This window comes from Phaethon aethereus (assembly GCF_964289735.1).
Source record: "Phaethon aethereus genome assembly, chromosome: 21".
Classification (NCBI taxonomy): domain Eukaryota; kingdom Metazoa; phylum Chordata; class Aves; order Phaethontiformes; family Phaethontidae; genus Phaethon; species Phaethon aethereus.
In genome coordinates, this window is record NC_138597.1 from 3581239 (window position 1) to 3607189 (window position 25951).

The following is a 25951-nucleotide window of genomic DNA, read 5'->3' on the forward strand; positions in this document are numbered from 1 at the left end:
CTGTAGCCTTAAAATAGACCTTAAAAGCTCAAGGAAAGTAGTGGAAAAAGGTTTATTTCGCCTTCCTCAGGTCCCTTCAAATTGTTTAATAAAGTTCCCTGCCAGAATTTACACATCTAAAGCTATTCTGCCTGCATTAATGCAACCCGTCCTAGATGAAGGGGCTCCACACCTGACAATTAGACAGTAGAAGCTGGAAACAGAGAGAACTAAGAGGAAGATATTTTTTCCTACAGAAAATCATGATGTGAATTTACTGCTGTGAAACATACTAGTCTGGCAAACCCAGAGCATAGCAGTGTCTGATAAGCAGAGCAGGTATCTCATAGGCAACAGCAGAAAAGGTTTCTCCTCCTTCCCTCTCTAGCCACGGGTCTAGTCTAGACAGATTATTACACCTACCAGTTCACCACAATCTCTCAGCACTTTCCAACCACTCATTTCTATCAGCTGCGACCCCACTGAAGAAGTGTCTGCAGTGGAGCGTTTTGGTTTGGAATCTCAGATAATAGAAACACTGAACAATGATTTCCTCTAAGTACCAGAGAACAGCTCTTTGACGGCTCATTCAAATTAGATGCAAGGATAGTTACCAAAACAATCTCTGAGAACCAGAATGAGGCCACCAAAGACCACTGGAGCCTCTGGGTTGTTATTCAGAGATTGATTAGAGCTTTTGACAGTCTTAAAATGGGATAGAACAGAGACAATTCAGCAGCGAAACCCTCCTGACTGATCTAGTTGTAGCCTTCCCTTTCTTAAGAGATTTATCTATGCATACCAACACGGTCTGAATTTGTCTGGCTATGCATCCTCCTTTCAGCTGCAGCAATAGGTGAAAGGGAGGCTATCTTTTATCTCTTTAGTCTAATCCCAGAGGTAAAGTATCATTAGCCGACCTTCCTTTAGCTAACCTGAAGCACCTATATTGCCACTGCTGCTGCTTTGACCTTTGTGATATGCTTCCAAGGACTGCAGAGAGGTAAGAAATCAGATGATCTTCAGGCTCTTAGTACTGAGTTTCATCTAGTATAACATTTAACTGTTATGACTCCTGGAGTTAGCTCCCTGATTGGTTCGTATTTGGAATAGTATCCAGGAAATATTGTCTAATGTCCAGTCCCGTATATGCTGTGGATGAAAATGGGCTTCCAGCTACTTGGAGAGAGAGCTTGTGACTTGCCTCCAAAAAGCTGGATTTTCAGTCCAAGAAAGCATTTTTGTAGAGCCAACCACTCAGTGAAGGTTCAAGTAAATCACATTTCCAAGAAACAGTGGATGAAGAGCAGAATCAAAACTGAAGGCACAAAATCTCCTTCCAAATTCTACAGCAATATTCCTAGATATTACCTGCAGTATCAGAGAGGGAGATCTTCCAGTAGTGGAGTCTTAAAATAGTGTTAAAAATCAATATCCAAATAGCTTTGATCAATGCCTTAGAAACTCTCAGCAGCATTCCCTGTTTCCACTCAAAGTCAGCAGTGAGCAGGGCCAGGGAAAGGTTCTTCCTGTGAAGCATGGCTCTAGGGGTCAAGAAAGGACACTGCAATATAACGGGTTCCTTTCGTGGTTGGAAGACCTTCATGATAGTGGGTCAGGCGTCCTGGATGCATAAGGGTCCACCCTTTCCGTGGAGCTCGAATGGAGCAATTGTAGCGCAGGAACCGGCAGCCTCCTCCCTGACGGAAACAAAACAAGAGACACATCAGCCTGGTAAAAGCATCTCAGGGAAAGGGTCTCTGCCTCCTCCTGGCAGTCTTTCTGAAAGTGTGAGAAGGTGGTTGGGGAATCTCCTATGTTCTGATGCATTCAAAAACCTTCTACCCTGGCCCAGCCATTAATTGCAATCCTTAGTGTGAAGAAGACAGGTAGGGATAAGGAAAGGGTTTTCAGCTGCCCGGACTGCTCAAGAGACTGTACTGAATCCTTGACACACTGGCTCACACTTACCTCATAGTCTATTCCAACTCGGTTCAGAGCAATGTTAATGGTAAAGGTGGAAGCATCATGATGGGGCATTAAAGAGGGCTGCTCATCAGGTTTGTAGCGAACTACAAAGGCTAGCTCAAACTGAGTCTGCGGGCGAGAAGAACAAAGTGCACATTTGTTACAGGGCTATAGTAGTCCTGTAGAGCTGCAGAGCAGGGTGTAATAATTAAATTGCATCCCACTGCTAAGACAGAAAGGCAACAAGAAGGCAGGAGAATGTCATTGGGAAATTGTTTATTTCCTGATGCATATACTTATGTCATACTCCAGGGTCAGTGCCTCCATATTGGGAAATAGTATGCATATTGCTAGAGGATTCTAGCAGTCTTTTCACAAAGTTGCAACTGGAGGAGATGCTGAGCTGACCACAAGTTTTGATGCTATGAACATACACATACCTTGGTGTAGTATCCTGGGTACAGTTTCTCTGTGATGGGTGCAATATAGTCCAGAAGAAACTTATACCATTCTCTTTCAAAGCCAATTTGGTTCATGTGTATGTCTATAGTTGGGACATTCTCATAACCTCCTTGTATTCTGCTGTCCTGAAATAGAATCATGAGAATACCCATGAGGATGGGAACCTTGGACTTCAGGAATGAAAAGCACTTGTTTCTGGTAACTACAAATAAAGATGATGTTTATTTATCAGAATTTCCAGGATGGAAAACTCATTTTCAAACAATAATTAAACCCTAAGGTAAAGAATATTACCATCAGAAGGGCTGAACACTGTAGCTTCAGGGAACACTAAAGAGGACTCAGAAAATTTAATTCACGTTCAAGAACAAGGGCAAAAATCACAGAGTTAATTGGGAACAAAATTAGAGTATTGCCTCCAGTTTCCTGGCTTAACTGTGGGATCTAATGCCTTCCTAAAGGAGGCATTGCTGCCACCAAACAGGCATGGATAATGGTGTGATCCAGAAATCAAAAAGCTCCTGCTTTTTCTTACCGTGTTGTCACCTGTGGACCACTGGCCATAATGTTCCATTTCTTCCACCAGCTCATCACAGGCAGTGTCAGTGAATATGGGGAACCAGTAAACGTCTGGGCAGGGCTGCAGAAAGTAGACAGGTGAGAACAGCAGAAGCAAGGACAGGTGCTTGAAGGAAACGCAGTAAGACGAAACTGACTGTAGATTGAGTCAGTTTAAGTGGAAAATAACTAAAATATTGAGGATAGAAATTTGTTTTCTGATTTATGTGCCCCGCTTCCACTTAAGAGAGCTGGAGATGTACTGGTAGAAATTATTTGGTTCTAAAAATGCTTTCAAGGTTATGTTTCCTCTGGATTTGAAAGACTACAAGGTCATGCTGAACAGCTTATTCCTGAGAATGACAATAGTGATGATACAAGCACTGTTCTGATGCTAATCTCCCATTCTGGTGGATAAAAGAGATGTTTTCTTACCATTTCTACCAATTTCCCTTTCAGTGCTGCTGTGTAGTTTTCATGGATGTACTTTTCTCTCCAGTCCTGCAGTTAAAAGATAAGCAAACCAGTCATTTCTGTGGAGCCTGGTTAAAGTGGCACTGAATGGCCAGGCACTCATGCAGCAGTGTTTCACAGGCTTTCAAGATCCAGGTGTTATGAATCACATAAACATCCTCTCTTCAAATTCTGTGACTACACTCCTCATCCCACCTGAGAGACATCATTATTACAAAGCCTGGACCTTCCTTATTGTTGAAGCTAGTCATTGAATCTTCACATGCCACATTGCTAAGCCTTCTGAGTATGCAGGTTATCTCACCTCAGGATTGCTGAATATTTGCCAGAGGTCATTGTGGAGGTGAGTTGTCTGATAATTCTCCAGGGACAGTATGTGTCCAAACTGATGCCGATTTGTCAGGTACATAAAGACTCCCTGCAGGACAGAGGGAAACAATCAAGCTTTCTTTCCAGGCCTCACATTACTGTAAGCCACTGTGAAATAGAAGCACTGGACAGTTCCCCTGCGATGATAGCTCTGCCCAAGCTGTTAATTTATTCATTCTTTCTCCTGTGGCCCTTCAGTTTAATTTCCACCCTGGATATGAGGAACTTTGAAAGGTTATAGCTGGAGCCAGTTATTCTGTGCCTCTTGTCAGCCAGAGTTGAAAGCAGAGCAGCTACTGTGAGATTAGGTTCTTCCTTCTTACCTTGTCAAGCCCTGAACAGGCCCAAGAACAAAAATGTTACCCACATTTAGTGGTCCCTGGCTCTGTGTGTTTTCACAGCAAGATAGAAATTCCAACGCTGTTCCAAGCCTGTATTGAGTAATGCCAGTTCATCCTGTCCCATGCCCCGGCAAAGCTGAATACCTTGAAACTACTTAATCTTGTCACCTCCACTCTGGCATGCAGTTTGCCCTTGCCAGCCCCTCTCTCCTTGACTGACCTGATTCCGAATGTTGTGGCAGAAAGCCATGTCAGCATCCAGCTTGCCACTGTGGAAGAGATCTCCCTGGTCAAGCTCCGATCGCAGAGCCTTGGCTTTAACCATGTAAACGCTGCTGATGTAGGGAACATTCCAAAGCCCGCTGAAACAGAGTGGTAGGAGAGTAAGACTTGAAATACCATTAAGACAGAAACTGCTGGACTTGATGGGATGGCAGGCAGCACTGCAGTATCATCAGCCAGACTTGCCTAAATGAGACAACTCAAAACAGTAGGGAGAAACCATACCAATAGAAATTGTCATTCCAGAAAAAATCACTTGCACAGAGCTTTTAAGCTGCACAAATGCTGGTCCACTGTGAAAGCAATTAATTGCTACTGTGTTTTTGCTAGGGACATAATTAATGGCTTGAATCTCTTCCCAGAGAGATCAACATATTTTTTTCCAGTGATTTAAAAAAACTGAACCAGCCAAAAGTGCATAAGCTGATTTCCAGCATTTATCGCACATATAACGGCCTAAAAAACCAAAGAGGGCCCCTCAAGAACATGAATGAACCAACAGTTATATTTTGTGAATCTTCCATTCAAGGATCACCTGGTATTTTATGAAGACTATCTGGTAAAGATTAAACAGCACTTTACAGGATTTTAAGTATCACACTAACTATATTCCACAGGTGGGAAAACAGAACATGAGTAAGATGAAGTGATTTCAACAGAGTCAGGACTCTCAAACCCTTACTCTGATCATAAGAAAATCTTCCCTAAGTATGTTATGGTCTCTGCTCAGGGGAGAACAGAGAGCAGCTTCCAAATGGGAGTACAGACTTCTTTTCCTTTTCTATACACAATGACAGTTGGGTTATCTGGTTCCTTGACATTAGCTGGTTTGATGATAATGTGCTGCAGCAAGCTTTACATTTGAGGGATTATATCAGTGATAAACTCTCTTTGCATACTCACACCCTCCGCCTTTGAACAATATCCACATAATCTTCTGAGCGGGCATAGTATCCATCAGGGCTCAGCGCTCCCCAGAAATTTGACCACAACTTCTCATGACGGCTTACCAGCGGGACAATCACCAGCCTGTGAGCACAAAAGAAAAAAGAATTGCAGGATAGGATGTTACCACAGGAAGAAAAGGAAAAGATTTACAAACCACAGGACTGTAAGAATTAGACCCTCCCTCACTTACAGAGTTGCTGCTTTTGTTAACTCTGTTGGAATAAAATTCCACAAACAAAAGGGCAAATATGGTCGCAATCTCCTATCTAACTGTTCCTTGCAGGAGCTCTCTTGGAATCCAATTTGTTCTAGCGACTATATAAAGACAAAACTAGGGATGATTTACATCCACTGCCTAAAATCCAGGGATTACAACTACAGTAAAAATAAGACCAAATAAGAGGTTTGTCTAACATTCCATCTCTGACACAGCTCTCCTAATGCCTTACACACCTCAGTGATGAAAGAGCTCACTGTATTCCTTGTGTGAAAGATGACCAGTAAGGATTGCTCAGACCAAAGAACTTACTTGTTCTGTTCAATCAGGATCCTTAGAGTCTCTGTGTTCTTCAGAACTATCTCAGCATCCAGGCTAAAGTAATACTCACAGTCAGGGTCCTTTCTGCATAAATCCCTATTAGCCAGAGAATGAGAAAAGTCACATCAAAATCCTCCTAGAACAGACCAAGACAAGGGACAGAACACCAGGAATTCCCTCACCTTGTAGACTACAGGTCTTCTTCTGGATGCTCAGAAAAGTTCAGTTTAACGTTAACAACTCAGAAGGCTAGCATAGTACGAGCACATCAGATTCAGTATCCAATAGCAGACACTAAGACTCAGCCAAAATCAACATTTAGCAACTGTTTCCCGAGCACAAACTGAAGAGGTTCCCATTTACGGTTGGCCCAAATCCAGACCCGAGCTCAAACTCACACCTCCTGATCACAGGCAGGAAGATACTCTGCCACGAGCTCTTAGTTCCACTACTACACTCCTCTTCAGAGATATAGGGGCATATTCTCTGTGATCTATGACTGGGCACATAGACTGCTTGATAAGGGTGGGAGGTACAGGGCTATCCTTCTAACAGAGCAAAGAACCTGTGAGAACTTGGTTTCTGAAATTGGAGAAAGGGAGCTGGTATCGGGGCTGATTTTTTTCCAATACATAATGGGCATGGGGAGTTAATGCTAGAAAAATAGAAAGAAGAGGGTGACTGAAAGAAGAGAAGCATCCACTTGACAGTGATGATACTCGGGAAAACTGGACTGCCTTGGTTTGGACACAGGTTAACTCTGCTAACCATCATGTACGGCCTCTTCACTTACATGCCCAAGTTACGTGCCTCAGCATTCTCCACCTCATCATCTGGTCCAATCACTTTGATAGCGAGATATTCTTTGCCATGCTCTTTAACAAAAGAGTCCACCTGCATCAAGTGATGTTGCTCCTATACCAAAGGAAAAATGAGGAAAAACAGATGAGATGGGCTCATCCCAGGCTGCTCAACATCCTGTTCTTGAAAATGCCAAACCAGATGAGCAAACCATTCTTCCCACTCTCACTTCTTTACAGTTGGATGGAGCCATCTTATAGGTGTCATTGCAGGTAAGTCCTGGGATAACAGAGCCTGGAAGTCTAGCGAAAAGTTGCGAAGGTGCCTACAGTACAGGAGGAGGTATACATTTTCCCTACATTTGCTAAGATCATCACAGGCCAACTTTACTTACATGGTTGTGAATGAAGAGCTGAATTCGTTGCTTTGGGTAATGAAGGTTACGAAGCCGCAAGAAAAACTGGGAGAGGAATGGGGTGGGCTGCTCGATGAAAATGCCAATCAGAATCAACGGCAATGCCTCATCCTACATTCAGTGAGAAGAGGAGAGAAGTGGTGGCTCAGCTACCACATCAGACACATAAGACCCCACTGTAATTGTATGACTTGTTTTGAGAGCTTTGAATAGACATCAGCCTTACCTTAAACCCCGTGAGGCTTCGCAGACCCTCATCACACACAGTGCAGCCAGTCTCAAATGTCCATATTTGAGGAATATAGTTTCCTAGGTAGTTCAACTGCAGCTGCAAAAAGCAATTTGCCATGTTGCACACTACAGGGCAGGGGAGTTTCTTGGCATCCACCCCCAGTGTAAGATCATGTTTCATCAGAACTTCATTTACATTCTTCTTGGACTAAAGAATCTAAAAAGCATGACAGCCTGAGGGTCTAATTACACACTGATCGTTGAACCAGACTCATCTTGCTGCTATGGACCTGGACCACTTACTATTTCTCAAATGTAAACGTACACAGGGAAAGTCAGCATATAGGAAGACAGTAACCTGATACACTCAAGCCTAAAGTGTCACTTTGCAACAAATACATGTCAAATCTTTCCCTCAGGATTCCCACTTACCTTGGTGGGTCCATTTCCATGAATCACCACAGGCAGAGTGTCATATAACAAGTTTCTTGCTCTCACTCGTGAGTTTTCAAACTTCATAACTACCTCATCTGGAAATGACATTGCCATGTTATCAGAGGAAGGCTTTTATTAATAATTAGCAGCACAATGCCTCATTTCTACTGAGCAACTGCTGAAAGATGAAAGCATGGAAGTGGATAACCATGCACAAGTAGTTTAAGGGCTACAGACAATATCCAGAAAGGAGAAAAGATGTTCAGAATGATCCTGTGAGGTAACAGGAGGACGGCTGGGAAGTTGGACAAAGAGTACAGCTTGCTGGGCTGACAAATACACCTTCTACTGGGAATTGGCAGGAGCCACACTGAAACAGTCTTTCAAAACTGGCACCAACAAACTGTGCTGTGAGGAACAGTGGTGGCCAGGGAGGACTCAGGCCCTTCGCACCTAAGCATTCTATGCACCTGCTATCTCTTTTTCATCCCAGACAAAAGTCCATCCTACTGGCAGAGAACATCCAAGATGTCTCCCCAACACAATCACACAAAATCCTTTTGAAAACAGAAGAGTACAGATCCAAGCTCCAGTCTATCACTGTTATAATGAGCACAGGAGCCAAAAAAATACATCGTTGTTATCATTTTTTACTTGACTGGAATAAAGATGGAGTGGTGCAAGAGTATAAACTGAAAACATTAGACATTAGTGTCAGGAAAGTAAGTGAATCACTTTTGCCAGGACTAGCAAAATCAATCAATCAGCAGGTCAGGTCAGAAGCATGGTACGGTTAGTGAGTGCTCACAGGCAGTGTCTGGCTGCATCTCACCTTCTGTGGCATTCCACACACAGTTCTGCAGCGGAAAGACAGGCAAGCCCTAGGCAGGGTTATGTGTTATTACTTGCACTGAAGTCCCTCCCAGTTTCAATCCCCAAGGCTAATGCAATCTGACATGCTTGGAGATCAAAGTGGCAAGGAGGTGTAAAATGGAAAACCTGACCTGCATTCCCTCAAGTGAAGAGGGGACTACAATGAGAACCTAGTTGGTCGCAGTGGAATTGCAAATAAATCCCAGAACTCTGGCAGAGGCTGTTTAGTGAGGCTTATTCTGCAGGGACAGGAATTTCTGAAACTTAATCCCTTCAGCCACAACACAACTTTATTTCTGGTGTCAGCATGCAGTTGTATTCCAAGAAGTGAGCTTCCTTCTTCCATCTCACCTAATGCTCCATTTAGGTTTTGGAAGATCCGGCTTCTTTGATCTAGACTGATGTTGATACTTTCCTTTAAAAGAATGAGATAAATAACCTTAATTAGTACACAAGTGGGCATCCATTCTTTACATACAAGAAACCTTATGCTGAGCAAAGATATATCACGTTCCTATAGTCATTTCCATACTTTCCAAAGTCTGAAGCCTCTAGGCTTCAGATTAGCCCCCAGCTAATCCTCATTTTCACTTGAATCTGTGACAATTTGCCATTTTCTAAAATAATTTAACCATATTATATTAGGCAAAACCATGCAAACAAACATTTTAAAGCTGCTGTGGGTGTGCCAATAATAATATGCAGCATATTAATGTAGTACACATGCACCACAGTCACATAAAACCCACGTATAATATGCAGGAATGCCAAGACAGCAAAAACATCTGTTATGAACACAGTTTCTCACCATCTATCCACAAGGCAAGTGCTACCCCAAGTTTTGCCCCAGGTACCAGTGTCAAATGAGAACGGGGTGCAAGGCCTGCTGCAAGTCACACTTTGAGTGGATTTTTGTCAGATTAAAATCCAGCTCTGACTTAACAGAGTCAGTGTCCCTCCAGGCATCTATTAAGATTGATTACTGGAAAGGACAGCGGGGTGCTAACATCTGCTGTCTGAATGCCAAGTCAGTGGAATTACTCAGCCTTTGTGTGGCACAGGGCCAGAACTGCAGATGAGAACATTAAAGGAACTGTTCATGTTAAAATATCGTGGACCATATTCAGATTTGAGGAAGTAAAGAAGTGCAGCTGTTCTGAATTTTTTAGCAGCCCTGCTGGTAAAGAATGTGCAACTCCTCTAATCAGTCTGAAAGCATTTTCCCATTTCTTAATGCTTCCTCTTCACTTTACTGTTACAGTTTGACTTCCTAGTTCCCATGCATCTGCGATGTCCCCCAAGGACAGACTGCACTGCGTAATGCAGAAAGGGGCAGGGACAATAAAAGCAGATTCACCCTGTGGGCTGGATTATTTGGTCAGTGCTCCACACAGTGCTGGAATGGCCATGATGCTTCCAGGGTCCATTCAAGGCTGCTGTATGATGTTACATGGCATGCTACACAGGCTACGTGCAGATTTTGTTGGCCAGGATCTGGAGGTGTTTGCTGAAGGCAGTGACAGCCTCTTTGTTCCAGCAGGGCTACCCACTGTGATGCCTACAGTCCCTGTCCTGTGGCACAACAGTGGCTACAAGGCTGTGAACCTTTGTCCCTTTCATCACCTGAAATCTGCTCAGGCCTCATCTGCCCCTTTACCTACAACATACTTTAGTGCTAGGTTGGCTACCTCTAAGTCAGCGCCGCACTCTGCAGGGAAGATACACACTCAAAGTCTGGGTTTCACATCCCCTGGGAGAAGGCTGGTTAGTTCTGTCACGCTCAATAGCTTCAAATAGATACTGGCATGAGTTTCCAGTAAGACTTAAGACACCTATCTTCCCATTCACATTTTGAGCTTAAAGATAAAAACTGCTCATAACAGAACAAGGGTGTAGTAGCTAGAATGCAAATTTTCAGAAAGGAAATGGGTAACTAGACTTACTACTGGCCTTTTCCATGTAAGGATGCCAGAGCAGTAATTAAGGGGCAATATGTATGTGATTAACTTCTTTTACTGTCAACATGGATATTGCACAGAGGATTAACAGAAATGTTTCTCAGACAACTCCTTCTAATCCCAAAATCTAGCTACACCTACTCTTTTTTCTGGATCCAAGAAGACATTCGTATAGAAGAGCTGGTCACTGTCATCGTCCTGCCCTTTCCACTCCTCCACAAGCTTCTTCAGGTTTGGAGCATAACCTATGAAGCCTGTGGGAATAAGGATGAAGAGGTGTTGCAACCCAGACAACCAAAAAAGGAATGTTCTCCTGCATACACTTATTCTCAAAGTGTATAAGAGTCTCACTCCACTCTGATGCCACAGACATACACCTGCTTTCAGCAAAAGCATGCATAGACCACACTTCCCAACATGAAATGACACCAGGATCAAACTTGTAATCTTCAGCATCAGGAAAGCTCAGATACCCACACCCTGAATGACAAATCTCACTGAAAAGGGAGAAGGAGGATAGGGAGCAGGTTCCTATCCTCTACATGCCATTCATAGCTATGTCCCCTCCTGCAGGTGAAAGACAGGAGCATTGTTAGTCTTTCCATTATGGCCAGTTATGCACAGGGCTTCTGTTTGAACCATCTCCTGTAGAGATGCCTTCCACAGGTAGTCGCTTGCTACTTTTCCCAAAGGCCTTCTAATAGTAGGAAAAAGCTGAGAGAGGTTCTCAGGTGAAAGAAGGTTCTGCATCTTACCTCCAGAACCCAGGAAGCGCTTTCCATCTCGCACCTGAGGGTACTTGGCTTCCAACTTTCTGTCAGGATAGATGTAGTTCTCTGCTGAGAAGACCACCTTGCTCTTGGCTTGTTTGAACTTCTTCAGCAGTTCTGTGGGGCCCGAAGCAAACAGTACATCATAGCTAGAGTAAAAGACAGACAAGAAAGGGACAGAAATCAATGGAGTCAGAAAAACACGCCAGTGTGAAAAGTTTCTAGAAACAGCTAATTCTTTAGGAATCCCTTTCTTTTAGTTCTGCTTCACAGCATTTTAGTTCTGCTTCACAACCAAAAATTACATTTTTGGTCATAATTATAGCTAATTAAAGCGCAATCTTATTCATGGAATGGAAGATGTTACTTTCCATTGCAGAAGATTCCACACTGGCTTGGGGCAACTTACACCCATTCTTATTTTTACAAAGTTTTCACTGACGATAAAAACAAATTTTCCAAGCTGCAAAACATGCTGATCTCTTCTTGCTTTTCCCCTATTTGGAACTGTGAAGCCCTGGTGCCCTCACTGTTTGTAATAACTTTTTACCCACTGGAGAAGAATTACTCTGTAATTCCTTTCTAGATTAAACAAACCCCATAGGTCATGCTTTTTACATCCTCTGGCATCCTGCCACTCTCCACTGAGCTCTCTGCAAACCTTCAGGAGGAACCTACACTGGACGCTAGTCCCTGGATGCTGCTATCTCTTCAGTACTGGGTAGAACCGACTAATTCCCAGGCAACACTCCCAGAATGAGACTTGCATTTTCTGCAAGAGGATTCGCATACTTCAAACTCATTTTGGTGAGTGAAAAAGTTGCTCATTTCAGAGATTAATCGTTCCAAGCTTCTTTAAACACATCAGACACTCAGTAGACACTCAGAGCTGCAAAAGATGATCTCCCTGCCATGGGAGTTAGAGACAGTTACAGGGATCCTAGCCCTGCCTGTTGCTGGGCATATGGAAAGACACTGATACTTCCAAACCGTCCTTTTCCCTCTTCACATTTCTCTGGCAGACTAATTCTTGGCTCTCGGGATTGTGTTACAGCCTGCCTCACCTTATAAAACAAATAATTCTGGTAAGAAAAGCCTGCCTAGATCCATAGAAATTGTCTGCTCATTCTCTACAGAGAGATGCAGCCAAATTCCACCCTGGCAGAAGCAGGTATAATGCTATCAACTTTATGCAAGAGTTGGAATCAGCCTGTTCTGGTCAGACCTTCCCAGCTGCCACGGATGCAGCTCCGAGCAATTCTCAGGTGACTGCAGAGAATTCAGGGTGAAAAAAACAGAGAAGGTCTGGACAAACCTTGCAAAAGCAATCTACTTCACAACTACTTTCTTCTTAGTAATAACATGTCCAAACAGCCTTATGATTCAGTGCATGGCAAATACTTTACAACCCATTACCTGTCTATGAAAAGGATGATCAAGTCTTCCTTATCCGCATACTGCTTCAAAGCTGATTTCAGGAGACGGACCTTCTGTCCACCTCCTGCTGGCTTCTTGTCATCTCCACCCTGCCATTCCTCATCCAGACCCAGCACCTAAAGAACAACAGGCACAGCGTCTACTGAGTAGGTCACTTTCCCAGCAAGACTAACAGGAAAGGACCAGAACCCACAACCTTATTAGTCCTGATAACTCCCAGTGCAAATCACAACAAAAAAAAGACAGCATCAGGACAGATGGACTAGGTATATACACCAGCCTTTGAACCATTCTCTAGGATGGACAGTTAGAGTAACACGTAGCACAGTAACAAAGCACTCTCAGCAACAGCGACAGGAGCACACTCTGTACTGTGTGTTTCAGCATTGCAACGGCATAGTGCCATGGGGGTCCTTTGAGCAGGATCTCATCTTAGGCAATGCTCAGGATGGAATAAGAGACTGCTGCAGAAATGCCCCAGTCACAGTATTTTTCAGCCAGCTGACTAGGTGACAACCTGAGCTTTTATTTAATCACTTTGTGCCCAAGTCTTATCCATTCCACACTTCGATATTCCCTTTGACCAACCAGCAATGAGGCTGCTAGCCATCACCTGGACTTTGTAGTTGAAGAATTGGGCTGATCTTCTAAAGCGCTGGAATCCCTCAGTCTGCTTGGTGGCAACAGTGAGAACCAGCAGATTTTCTGCATACAGGAGAAAGCACAAGAGACACATTCAACTTGCGTTGTTTTCACAATCAGCTGTTCCATACTTAATGAAGAGGCTTTACTATCAGATACTGAGCTAAGGTAGGGATCAATAGTCTTAAAGGTACTTGGCAGATTTGACAAAGGGAAGTCAAACTCCAACTATTGAGAAGCAAAGTGACCTTCCCAGTACCTTCTTTAAGTTGATCATGAATCCAGCAATAGAATCCGTGAGTCCCAACTTCTGCGCAAAGCGTCACTGCTGTTCATGGACACAGGTTACATCTGTTCTATATGAGATTGACTAGTTTCATTTTAAATCAGGCAAGGGAGGTAGTCTAGCTGTGGAGCTACCATATCCTACTGAGAAGAAAATAGCTTGCTTACACCTCACCCAATTATCTCTATACTGTACAATGGTAAGCACTATAGGTGTTCTCACTGCCCACAAAGCTTCAACCTCAGGAAGAAAACCAGCTTCAAATCCTACTTATTTGCTGCCTGGATTTTCTTGGCACCAACTCAAAGATTTGTAGAGGAAGGAAAATAAAGCATGGACGTAGCTAGTATTTTACTGGAAGAACTAACTATCGCAGGGGACAGAACATGGCAAAGGTGCCCTCAAATTTCAGCATTTGATTGAAGAACCCAAAACTTGTAGTACAAGCAAGACTGTTCCTTTGCATCCATATTTAGGCAGCAGAGATTAGAACTTGGTCCTGGGTATAGAATAAGAGATTATATAAAGATACGATTCCATTGCCTGAGTTATGAGCTAGAAAAAGAAAATACAATGTATTGAGTGGGTTTTTTGCACTGCTATTGAAAGCTACAATTCTCTCACATCGAGTATGAAGGAAATTAAACTGGAAGATAAAAAGTAGAGCTACTAGAAAATGCCCATTTGGAAATCATCCATTTAGTGCAATTGACTTCCTGTTCCCCACAGAGCTGCTTTTTTGTCACTCAGCATTGACTGGTTGTAGGGAAGACCAAAATTAGGCTGAATGTTATTATTCCCTCTCCACTGCTGCTCCAATTTCCCACTGCATTCCTGAGGTGTTTTACAGATTTTTTTCATATATATACAATATGAATTTAATTCTGCCATAACTTTCATTTACATTCTCCTCCCAAACTTGCTTTTCATTTCCAGTTCTTTAAAAAGGACAAAGCTTAACCCTGAAGTTCTCTTTCAGAAGTTTCGCTATAGTACCACTGGAATATGATTTTTATGGGGAAGCTCTGGCTTTTTCATTGTAATGATTAAATGCTGTACTTCATCTTAACACTTCTGCTTAAGTAGGAATTTGTATAGGCTCTGGCAACAGTGCTTAGATGCAAATCCTGGCCATCCGATTTTAACATCAGAAAATACCAGGAAAAACTAAAAGCACATTCTCTTGGCTTGAGCAGGCTTCTTTTGGAACAATGATCTTTTTCAATGGATGTACCAGATGCATCTTTTTAGTGTACCCAAATTGATACTGTCTGACCTCAGAGAGGAAGGATCGAGGAGCTGGAGTCCTAGATAGACCTGACAAAGGCAGCAAAAGTAAAAAATAAGTGTAAGACCCCAAGTTATGAAGAAAGAGGATGTTCCCAAGGCAATTCCTAAAATCCGTTACCTGCATCAGAATAAAAAGAGGGGGGAGATTGCAAACAGTTAATAGAAGGTCAGCTCTAACGGTATTGTTAGACATTGACACAGACAAAGGGAATGACAGATAAAAGAATATGAATCCTGCATTTGTGCAGTTTTTAAAGGCATATTTTTAGACGTATGAAGTGCATTCCTAATCCAGCTCCTCCAGGATACTCCAGTTCCTTGTGTCCTGTCCAGTCAGAGGGACAAACAAATGAGTAACAAATATACCTCCTCCAGGAATACGTTAAAGCCATTAAAGTTTCTAGCCAAACGATGGCATGCAGAAAACCATGGCAGCTTTATTAGATAGCTCTGAGTTCATGGTTTCTGAGAAGGTGAAGATCATACTGCCAATGAAGAGGAGGGCAAATGTGAGCTTGCCAGAGAGGAATATAAAGACAAACATCAAATTCTAGTAACTGAAAGGAGATGAGAAAGTATATGATAATGCTAAAAGAAAAAAGAAAGAAAAGAGCCTGACTGCTATGCAATTATTTCAGCCTGAACTCACAGCCATCTCATATTAAATAAATCACTAATTCATTTTCATGCCGCCACCCCAAGAAAGTAACAAACTGTTTATACGTCACTTGATATGACCGCCAGAAGCTTGCTGGACAAGATAGGAGAGCTGAAGGCTCACAGGATGAACAGGAAGCAGTGTCCTATTTCTAACAACAGAAACCGTTTCACTGCTCAGTGTGTGAACTCACTGGAGCATGGAAAAGTCAGCACAGAGACCACTATCCTCCCCAGCAGAATTCCAATTTACAGATTCCCTTCTCATTACTGGTCTGTGGGTGTAGGACTCTGACAGATATTAAGCTCGGTTTCCGTTGTGAGAAATCTCTGCAGTAGCGAGAGCTTTCCATCCCAAGAGACATTCCTTCAGTCCAGTACTAGAAGCTTGTGCTGAGCTATGCTGCCTCCTCTCTTTCTCCTTTAACCCTTTTTTCTCTTTCTCGAAGATTTTTGCTGAATTTTGCTGATGGTGCAGCTGATAGGTATTTCCAGAGACACAGCAGTAAACCCTCTTAGTTTCAGTATCACATGTAGGCATTTTGAAACCTCCAAAAGCAGATTCATGCTTCCCTATTTTCCATGTCACAGTTACTTTTCATATGTGGAAATGGTAGCCTATTCTGTTAAGCTGGGCCTCTTGGGCCCACAGACTCCTTGGGCCATGCTGACAATTAGAAATTGTACAAATACATTTAATAATGGTATGGCTGCAAAATACAAACACTGTGGTTAACGAAGCAATCACTGGACGAGGAACCAGGGGCGCTGGACTGGACTGCTATCTCTGCTATGGAACAACAAGCCAGCCTTGCTATCCCTCTGTTTTTCCATCTGTAGAATGGTAATAGAGGACATTTACCACTTTTGTAAGGTTTTTTGAGCACTACAGATGAAAAGGATTCTGTAGGGACAAACCATTGGAACAGGAACTCGTATACCAACATCACAGTGAAATGATTGGGTAGATTTCTGAGTTTTTACAAAGAGTAAAAATCAGTGATGAGTTCAGTAACAAAAAACTTTAGAGCTCTTTACTTCTGCCCTGACTCTACAGGGAAAGCACAGCTGCAGCTGCATCGTAGGACAAGGAATGAATTTATCCCTAGGCTGTGCTTTGGGAGATCTTACTGTACCACTTCCTGTTAAGATAGTATCCAAGAAAATACCATTAATATGGGGATCAAATAGAAAAAAAATCAGTGCACAACTTAATACTGGGTAATGTAATCTCTGTATTAAATTTACATTTATGATAGTTTTTTTTAAAGATTCAATTAACTACAAATAACTATGCTTAGAGCTTTTGCAGAGATCTGCAAGAATGTACAAGAGAGAAGACAGGTATCATTATTCTCATATTACTCTGGGGAAGCTGAGGCACAGAAAAGGTAAGGCATTTTTTCTTCGAGCCATGCCGGAAGTGATTGGTTCAGAAAACAGTTAATTCCAAATCCTTCTTCCTAACCAACATACCTCATTCTCTTTTCCCAGCACCCAATTTTCTACCTCTAGTGTGCTCTAAAACCTTACTAAAAACCTGGATGATTTGAGGTGTGTAAGGAAGGCAGGATAGCACAGAGATTAATTTCTTACTTACATTTGTCTAATAGCTATCCGAAATGCTGAAATTCTTTTGCTTTAGTTATGCCACTAAAGAACTCCCCTTCCAACACTCCCATGGATACACATTAGCTGAATTATCATTAAGTAATACATATAGTAAAGGTAATTATACCAGAATCACATATTGTGAAGGGAAATATTCTAGGTAACAAGATGAAATCTCCTCTTAATTGCCAGTTCTCTAATGAAGACAGAGACAATTATCCTAACTGCTTGGCAGCATGACAGTGTATGAACCTCTTTGTCAGCCTGGCTCACATTTTGTAGCTGCCCTAATCCTCTACTGTTCTACCAATTACTCTTCAGAGCATCTACCAACTGTTTATGTGGATGGATGTTATTTTAGGAGCACCCCGGATCTCAGGTCACAGTGTGGCCAGTCTGGGATCAAATGCTCTCTGTTACCAAATTCTTGAACTGCCTAAATTCAAAAACAGGAAGGGCTGACCCAGGTGGGATGCAATCCAAGGGGCTGCGAGTACTTTACTGGGATGAAATGGTGTCCCAAGGCTCGTCTCACACAACTCAAAGCTGTGAGTGCCTGTGCTCAAGAGGCATGTGCGGAGGACACCCACGCCGGCCTCTGGATGCCGCCCAGGGGCTCAGCCTCTGTCGTGAGCACTAGCCTCAGGTCGGGCAATGCCTCCGAGCTGGACCAGGGCGCTGGTGGCACCAACAGCGGATGTGCCCGGCCACCAGCTCCCGGCGCTGCCGGCCCCCTCCCTCTGCCCCGGGGCAGCCCCCGCTTACCTTCCTGCTCGGAGGCACCGCCGCCCTCCGCCCCGAGCAGCACGAGCACCACCCAGGGCAGCAGCACCGCCGGAGGCACCATGGGTGCGACCTCCCCGCCCGGACCCCGGTCCGGGCGCCGATACCGACCGCGGGCGCTGCCTGCGGGACGGACCCGGCTGGACGGCGGCTCTAGAAAGCTCCGGAGCTGCCGGAGCCTGTGCCACGCACCAGACCCGCCCGGCGGGGACGGGCGGAGGAAGCGGGGAGGCGGCGGCTCCTCCTCCTGGGCCGCCCCGGCCCCCGCGAGAGGCGGGGAGGCAGCGGGGAGCCCTGGGGCAGAGGCTTGTGCAAAGGCGGGGCGCGGCTGTCTGCCTTGTGCCGGGAAGCAAAGCTGGTGGGGCTTAATCCCGGAGCTGCGGCAACTTTCCCTGGGGTGCGGGCTCAAGCGAGCCTTGCTGCCGCGGCGGGGCGGCAGGCGGGTCACCGCCGCGGCCGTGGGCCACGGGTGTGCAGAGGAAGAAACACGCGTTAAGCAAACGCGAAGCTGCGTAGGAGGAGGGGGCTCACTTTCTGGCCAGCTTCAGTGAGTGCTGGGCTGCATCTGGTTGACACAGTCATTAAGTGTGAAGAAAACAAAACAGAAATGGATTATGCACAGCTCTGGAAACGGGAAGCCCTTACTAAAGACCGTCTTTCCACCTGTTATCTCTCCTCATGTATTTCCTTGGGGAACACAAAATCTGCTGCAGTCTTGTTTCCTATACTAGCTGTTTTTCTCTGTCCATATATATGTCTTGAAGTCTTACACTTCTCTCTTTGTCCTTGTGCTGAGTTTTCTTGCTCTAGCCCTGATGACTTATCCATGCATCTTCTTCAAGTTTATCCTGACTAACTTTGAGAACAGGCAAAGTAAACCTATCTTATAGAATTCTGCTTTGTTTAAAAAAATTTGGTTTAGGGTCATTCACTGCAGTGAATGTAAGACTTAGATGAAGGGAACCCTTCTGAGCCTGCAGAACACCAGATGCTGAGCTACCACTGACACATACCTTATGTGAGGCCTTGAGCAACATGTTATTTCTGCTGAGGCAAATACCTAGAAGTAACAGTGCCATTTTCTTAGACACTGTGTATAATTAAACCCAACTTTGTTTCCCTTACTGAGAGCAACATTAAGACATTACTTATTTTCTCTCTTGTAAGGTGTGAACAATAATATTTACTTATCTGCAAAGAACTCTCAGAATGACAGAGGCTGTATAAATGTTATGTACTGTTCTGTAAGACATTAAGTAGATGGAAAGCGACGTTGCGATATACTATTGAAGCCGTCACTTGAAAGAGGCACTGAGTCCTCAGCCCCACCTGAGCTTGGCCCATGGAGCACAAGTTACAATCGGAAGGTAAGGTGTCAGGGAGAAAGGACCAGTACCAGACAGTTTAGCAGAGGCATAAAAAGCAAAGGATGTGTGCTAGTAATGGTGTGGCATGCTCATTGAGGTAAAAAGAAACACAATGCCTCAATGTAATATGCACCACATTGAGTGGGAAGGAATACACAGCATCATAAGAGCATAGGGATATTACAGAAGCCTCCCTCATTGCAGAGTTCAGATTTAATTAAAAAAATTTGCTGCGTAAAATCCTGAGGCCCAAGTCTGCTATTTTCTGTCAGTAAACCACCTCTTTAAATTAACAGAAATCACAGATATAACAGGATTCAGATTTCCAAAATAAAAAAAAAGAAGTTATGATCATAGAGGAGAAAAAATTTAGCATATGTTAGAAGGGCCACACTGTAGCCAATTAATATTCTCCATGCTTCATAATAGCATCCTCCCAAAGAAACACCATTATTACTTGTTTGTTCCCTGAGAATATTGAGTGTTTTCAAAGCACTTTTGTTTCCATTCCCTCTCCCCAAAGCAGAAATTCCCTCGTAATTACCATGCAAACAGAATAGTCCTCATGCTCAAACGATGTACTGCAGGCAACAATCCAAGGAAATACTAGTTCTCCCTAAGATGGTGATATTGGGAAACTTCCTTTTGCAAAACTGCCAGTTTCACTAAATAAGAAAAAAGAAAAAAAAAATTAAAGGGACTTTCACTTTAGATCTTTTCAGTACTTCGCAGGCCTGGACAAGGGCCCTCATAAATCTTTAGCAGCCTCAATAATTTAAGCCAGGAGCCACAGCAAAGGTGTTTAGCTCCTCACCTTCAAACCTCAGACTGAGATCTGTGACTCAATCTAGTTTTAAAAATTGCAAGTTTCTCATTTTAATGAGAAATGTAATTTTAATTTTCATTCTAAAATGAAAGGGGTTTCACACACTAGAAATCATGAATGCATCGTTTATACTACCATACTGTTTATACTACCATAGACTGTCCCTATTTTACAGCTCTGTTTGCATTCTGCAGCTATGCCAACCCAGCAAGCATATTTTTTTTCCTGTTTCTATGTTTGTACTGCTTTGTGCGCTCGGGCTGGAGTCGGCTGCCTGTCTTTTTAAACAGAGGCAGCTGCCAATGCAGATGTTCCAATGAGTACGTGCAACACGTGCTCCAAGCAAAGCAGCAACTTCCTAAAAACCAGAGGGATCAGAGCTCCTTTTTTAGATCAGCCTCAAAGCACACTCTGAGAAAATATCAGCTCCAACGCAATGCGTAAGGGACAGGGTCTCACCCACCGTTTTTAGATTCCAGTGCTCCCTCCCCAACCAAACAGCTTGTTTGCAGCAAAAAGTTACGGAGGGTCTCGTCTGCTCCCCTTCATTAAGCTGGTTCACTGGCTCTATCTGGTCAGGAATTTCACACTTTAAGTCAGTGTTTCTGTATGGCTTAAGTGTCTTTTGAGAGCTGCATTGGAGTACAAAGCTTACCGTGGCTTGATGTGCGTATCTAAGTCACATCACGAAGTTTGTTCCTCTATTTACTACACAGTGGAATAAAGTTTGATAGGCTACAACTTGTTTTCCCAAACTAGGCTTTGCTGCGATAACAGGAGTCAATTGTCACTGGAATTACGGAAAACTCCTCCAGGCCTGCTCCAGATGTTTTCCGTCCGTGCAGTCACGCGGGCGGGAGACACAAAACCTCAGCCGTGGGCTGAAATAAGGCCGGAGCTGCTGGCCGACACCCGCGGCCACGGCGCCTGGGGCGTCCCGCCGCTCCCTCTGCCGGTAGCGGGGTAGGGGCAGCGGCAGGCCGAAACCGGCGGGGACCAGGGCGACTCCGCGACAGCAGGGGCGGCCGGCCAGGCCGGCGCTCCCCGCCAAGCACCTCCTCAGGGGGCGGTGCGACGGGGCTGTCGCAAAGCGCCGCAAAGCGCGGCACGTCTGCCGCACGGCGCGGCGCTTCCGGGCGGCGGCGATGGCGGCGTGAGGATCGCTGCTCCGCGGCGGGATCGGGGCCGGGGAGCGGCCGCGGGGGGCGGGCCGAGACCGCGGGACGGGACGGGACTCCCGCGCCGCCCATGTGGCTGCAGCAGCGGCTGAAGGGGCTGCCGGGGCTGCTCTCCAGCAGCTGGGCGCGGCGGCTGCTGCTGCCGCTGGTGCTGCTGCTCATCGCCTACTGGTACCTGGGGGCGGCACGGGCGCGGCGGGGCGCGGGGCGGGGGGCCGAGCCCCGCGGCGCCGCCGCTCTCTGCCTGCAAGCGGCCACGGGCGCCTGGCGGGCGCAGGCCGAGCGCGGCGATGCGCTGCCGCTGCCCGAGGAGGCGGCTGGGGCCGGCGGGGGGCCGGGGCCGGGCCTCGCGCTGGCGGGGAACGGCTTCCTGCTGCTGGACGTGGCCGCCGGCCGCCTCTGGGTGTCGGCGGCCGGGGCTGGCGGCGGCCCGGCGCTCGCCACTGAGTACCCGGCGCTGGTGCGGCTGAGGGCGCTGGGCGGGCGCGGCGAGGCGCGGGCGGCGCTGGCGGCGCTGCGGGACGGCGCCGTGCGGCGGTTGCGGTGCGTACAGATGGGGTCCGGGGCGGGCGCCGGGGACTGTGTGACGGTGCGGGAGGAGGTGGTGGCCCACCGGAGCCGGCCGCATCTCTACCTGCAGCGCATCCGCATTGCTAACCCCACCGAGCGGGTGGCCGCCTTCGAGGCCTCGGCCCCAGCTTCTGCACCTTCGCTGGGCGGCCGCTTCGCCACCAGCCTGGAGAAGGTGGAGGAGCGTCAGTTCCTGCTCTCCTCCGGTCGCCTGCTGCTGGCCGGGAGCCCCAAGGTGGTGCTTATGGTGGTGGCTGCCAAGAAGCTCGTGAGCCGGGTGCAGGTGGCACCCAAATCCCACTTCGACGAAACCGTGCTCTCCGTGGTGTACACCTCGGAGCCCATCGAGGCCTCCAGGCTGGAGGAGACCTTCAGCAAGCTGAGGGAGTCTGCCAAGAAGGAGATGCTGGAGGTGATGCAGATGGGGGTGGAGGATCTTTTCCAGGAGCACCAACAGACCTGGTCAGACCTGTTCATTTCAGGTAAGGAAAGTGATGCTCAACTTCCAAAGGGTTGCTTAGAGGGCAGCTGAAAACTCAGTAGCCTGGTTGCTATAAGGTCTCTAGAGGCTCCGCTTTTCCTGCCGGGTTTCTCTCAGGGGCCAGAAGGCATGTTGTGGGATAATAAACCAGCGTTCCTGGTTTGGAACACAGCGAACTTTACAGAAGTGGAGTATTTCTTACTGCACAAAGGAAATGATAGAAGAATGATAGTTTTTCTAATCAAAACTGGGGATGTGCTGGCTGTCACGTATTCAGGAATTTTACTGATTTGCCCAGCATGTCAGCTCTAAGTTGGAAATAGAGTTGACCTTTAGTAGCAGTATAAATGACAGATTTCTTTATGGAAGTTAAGGGCTGTTCTACAAGAATGCTTTTTCTTAAAATAAGACTTTCATGGTCTTCCATGAAAGAGTAGCTGCCCAAATAATTTAGCACTTGCTATTTGAGCAACCTCTTCTAGTTGAAGATGTCCCTACTTATTGCAGAGGGGTTGGACTAGATGACCTTTAAAGGTCCCTTCAACCTAAACTATTCTATGATTCTGTTTTACAGCCAGTAAAAAGATAAATGTTCCTTTGACAGACCATTCTTGTGGAGTCATGGTGACGGCTCATAAGGCATCTGTATATCAAACTAGCTTTGCCTTTAGTGGGAACTTGGCGTTCAAACTCCAAGTAGCAGAGAGAGCATCTAAGAAAATACAAGGAAACATTTCACTTCAGTGTTTCATAGGCAGAGGTTTCTCAGGTGTTACAAAGAATGTCTGCGTATTGAACATTTGAGCTTCTTTTTCTTCTAGTTAATGTCATATTCATGTGTGATCCTCTGACTCTTGGCTGTTTTCTTTTATTACAGGGGTTGAAATGAGAAAGATCACAGATTCACATACACCATCCAGTGAGACTGTTAACATGACCCTCTACTATGTGCTGTCAAGCATGCCAGCTCCTCTGTTAGATCCACTCATTAGTGGTGAGGACAGAGAAAAAATGGAAGCCAGCTTGAACTATGCTGACCACTGCTTCAGTGGTCACGCAACCATGCATGCAGAGAACCTGTGGCCAGCAAAGCTGACCAGTGTCACCCAGATCTTGCAACTCTCAGATCTGTGGAAGCTAACTCTCCAGAAACGGGGATGCAAGGGTCTTGTGGCAGCTGGAGTCCATGGACTTATGCAGGGAATGGTGCTTAGTTTTGGGGGTCTGCAGTTCACAGAAAACCATCTTCAGTTTCAGGCTGACCCCGATGTACTTCATAACAGCTATTCCTTACGTGGGATCCATTACAATAAGGACTTGATTAATCTAGCTGTTCTGCTGGATGCTGAAGGAAAGCCCTTCTTGCATGTGTCTGTGAAATTCCAAGACAAGCCAGTTAGACTATATGCGTGTGAGGCAGGCTGTATGAATGAGCCTGTGGAGCTGACTTCAGAGGCACGAGGTCATACGTTTCCCGTCATGGTGACTCAACCCATCACACCACTTCTTTATATATCGACAGATTTGATCCACTTGCAGGACCTGAGACACACACTCCATCTAAAAGCTATTCTGGCTCATGAAGAACACATGGCCAAGCAATATCCAGGCCTACCCTTCCTGTTCTGGTTCAGCGTGGCCTCCTTAATCACACTGTTTCACTTGTTTCTGTTCAAACTCATCTACAACGAATATTGCGGGCCAGGAGCCAAGCCGCTCTTCAGGAGTAAGGTATAAGCCTGCTGCTTTTGGCTGCTGTCCAGTGAGTGTTGTCAACCTGATTTTCTGTCAGCTGTGCCTAGGGAGGTTCTGTCTTGGACTGTGAGGATTTTCAGTCTCTCTTGCAACATGTGATCTGTGACACCTTCTTGCAAGAAGTAGGATTAGGGCAGGGATTTGAGTGGTAGGGCTCACAAATGTTAGAAAAGATAAAGCCATCATCTGTCCTTCTTAAACATTTGTAAGGCTGCACATCAAGCCAGACGCAGCTTTTCTGTCCTTTTTCCACACATTGGTGTCAGACATCAATTGTTTTTAAGCCAACAGTTGCAGCTGTGTCACGAGCTGATGTCTTGTTATGCAGTACCAGAACGCTTGTGAGAGAGCTGCTATACTGTCTTTACTACTGTGTGGGAGACGTGCACACTTGTCTGCCTGATTTGAACATGTGACGTCATAGAGGAGCACACAAATGCAAGCTAATGTTCTTAGGTCAAGGTGCTGACTTGTTGGGACTACTGGTAAATGTTCATAGATTTATAGACACTGTGCAGTCCCCCATCAAACCATGTTTACCACCATAATTTTGGGAATATGCTGAGCTAGTGTTTCTCCCATTCAGACAAAATACATAGCTGTGTTAAGTAAGTACTGAGTGCTTTTTGCTGTGAGTTAGAGGTTCTGACTTCAAGCTCTACTGCATCTCACTTTGGTGTAAAGGATTCAAAATTCTTGTTTTGAGTTGCCTTAGAAAACTTAGTTGCTAGTAAAAACCTAGCACAGAATAGACAATAGATGGTGACTTCTGCTTTTAGTACTGGTACTTTCTGGTTGCATGTTGATATGGAGTGGAAATGAAAGACGAGACTGGGTTTGCTGTGTGAGCTAGCCATATTGTTCAGAGGCATCCCTTCTTAGGATTAAACAGGGTTAAATGTAGCTTGTGTTTAAAAAAAAAAAGGAAATAATAAAGGACATAATTAAATAAAGCTGTCAGAGGAAGAGTTCTAGCTTTAGATTGCCCTGTTTTTCCAAATTATAAAAGCAAATTCAATTTTGGATAGCTAAATGTAGACAGAAGGTACTGGACTTGACAGTCAGTACATAAGGGGTGTTTAAAGTCAGTTGGCAATTTCCCTCTCAGCTCAGTGGCTTTGTCATGTTGAGCACTGGAGATCAGGCCTGATCCCAAGCAGGTCTGAATACCTGTCATCCGTTGAAAGAATAAGAGTGGAAGGTGCTTGTGGCTAGACAAACTAACCTAGGAAGAGGTAGAATAGATATGTATATCAAAGACAACTGCAGTTACAAGCCTGTGATCATGATCAAAGCCTTAGTGCAAAAGGAGGAAGCAGTCAGGAAGTAATTTCAATTATTGTGTATACAGCTGTGCCCTGACATGCATCCTGAAACGTGTCCTTAAAATTATAAAATTCTGTGCTTTTTTTCACTGCTGTCTATCTGGTTGCCTTTGTCATGTACAAGACTTGCCTTCTGCCTTTTACAGAATGACTTGTTAACCATTACTACAGGTAACTGTCCCTGACACTATGCTCTGAAATGCTGAGAAGCTTCACAGCTACACACCAGGGCTGATGTAACACCTCTTCCTTCTTGACACTGCAAAAAGCCTTGTAGTGTACAGCAAACAAGTCTGTTGCCTTGTCTTAATTGGATCTACTTAATGAAGATGATGCAGAAC

General features: G+C 45.1%; 2 protein-coding genes across 2 annotated transcripts; one reads left to right on the forward strand and one right to left on the reverse strand.

Annotated features, from left to right (window-relative positions):
* Positions 1–1523: 1523 nt before the first annotated feature.
* PLOD1 (procollagen-lysine,2-oxoglutarate 5-dioxygenase 1) lies at positions 1524–18172 on the reverse strand (the record flags this gene model as incomplete). Its single annotated transcript, XM_082009431.1, has 19 exons — positions 1524–1679; positions 1951–2076; positions 2388–2534; positions 2945–3049; positions 3403–3468; positions 3746–3859; positions 4372–4513; positions 5337–5462; positions 5911–6015; positions 6713–6834; positions 7115–7246; positions 7362–7463; positions 7799–7896; positions 9026–9089; positions 10774–10886; positions 11388–11551; positions 12819–12955; positions 13453–13544; positions 18091–18172. The coding sequence occupies 19 exons, from the start codon at positions 18170–18172 to the stop codon at positions 1524–1526; spliced, it is 2193 nt and encodes a 730-aa protein (XP_081865557.1).
* Positions 18173–21549: 3377 nt separating this feature from the next.
* Positions 21550–25808, forward strand: KIAA2013 (the record flags this gene model as incomplete). Its single annotated transcript, XM_082009498.1, has 3 exons — positions 21550–22531; positions 23408–24261; positions 25782–25808. 3 exons carry the CDS (start codon positions 21550–21552, stop codon positions 25806–25808), a joined length of 1863 nt encoding a protein of 620 aa, XP_081865624.1.
* Between the last annotated feature and the right edge of the window lie 143 nt (positions 25809–25951).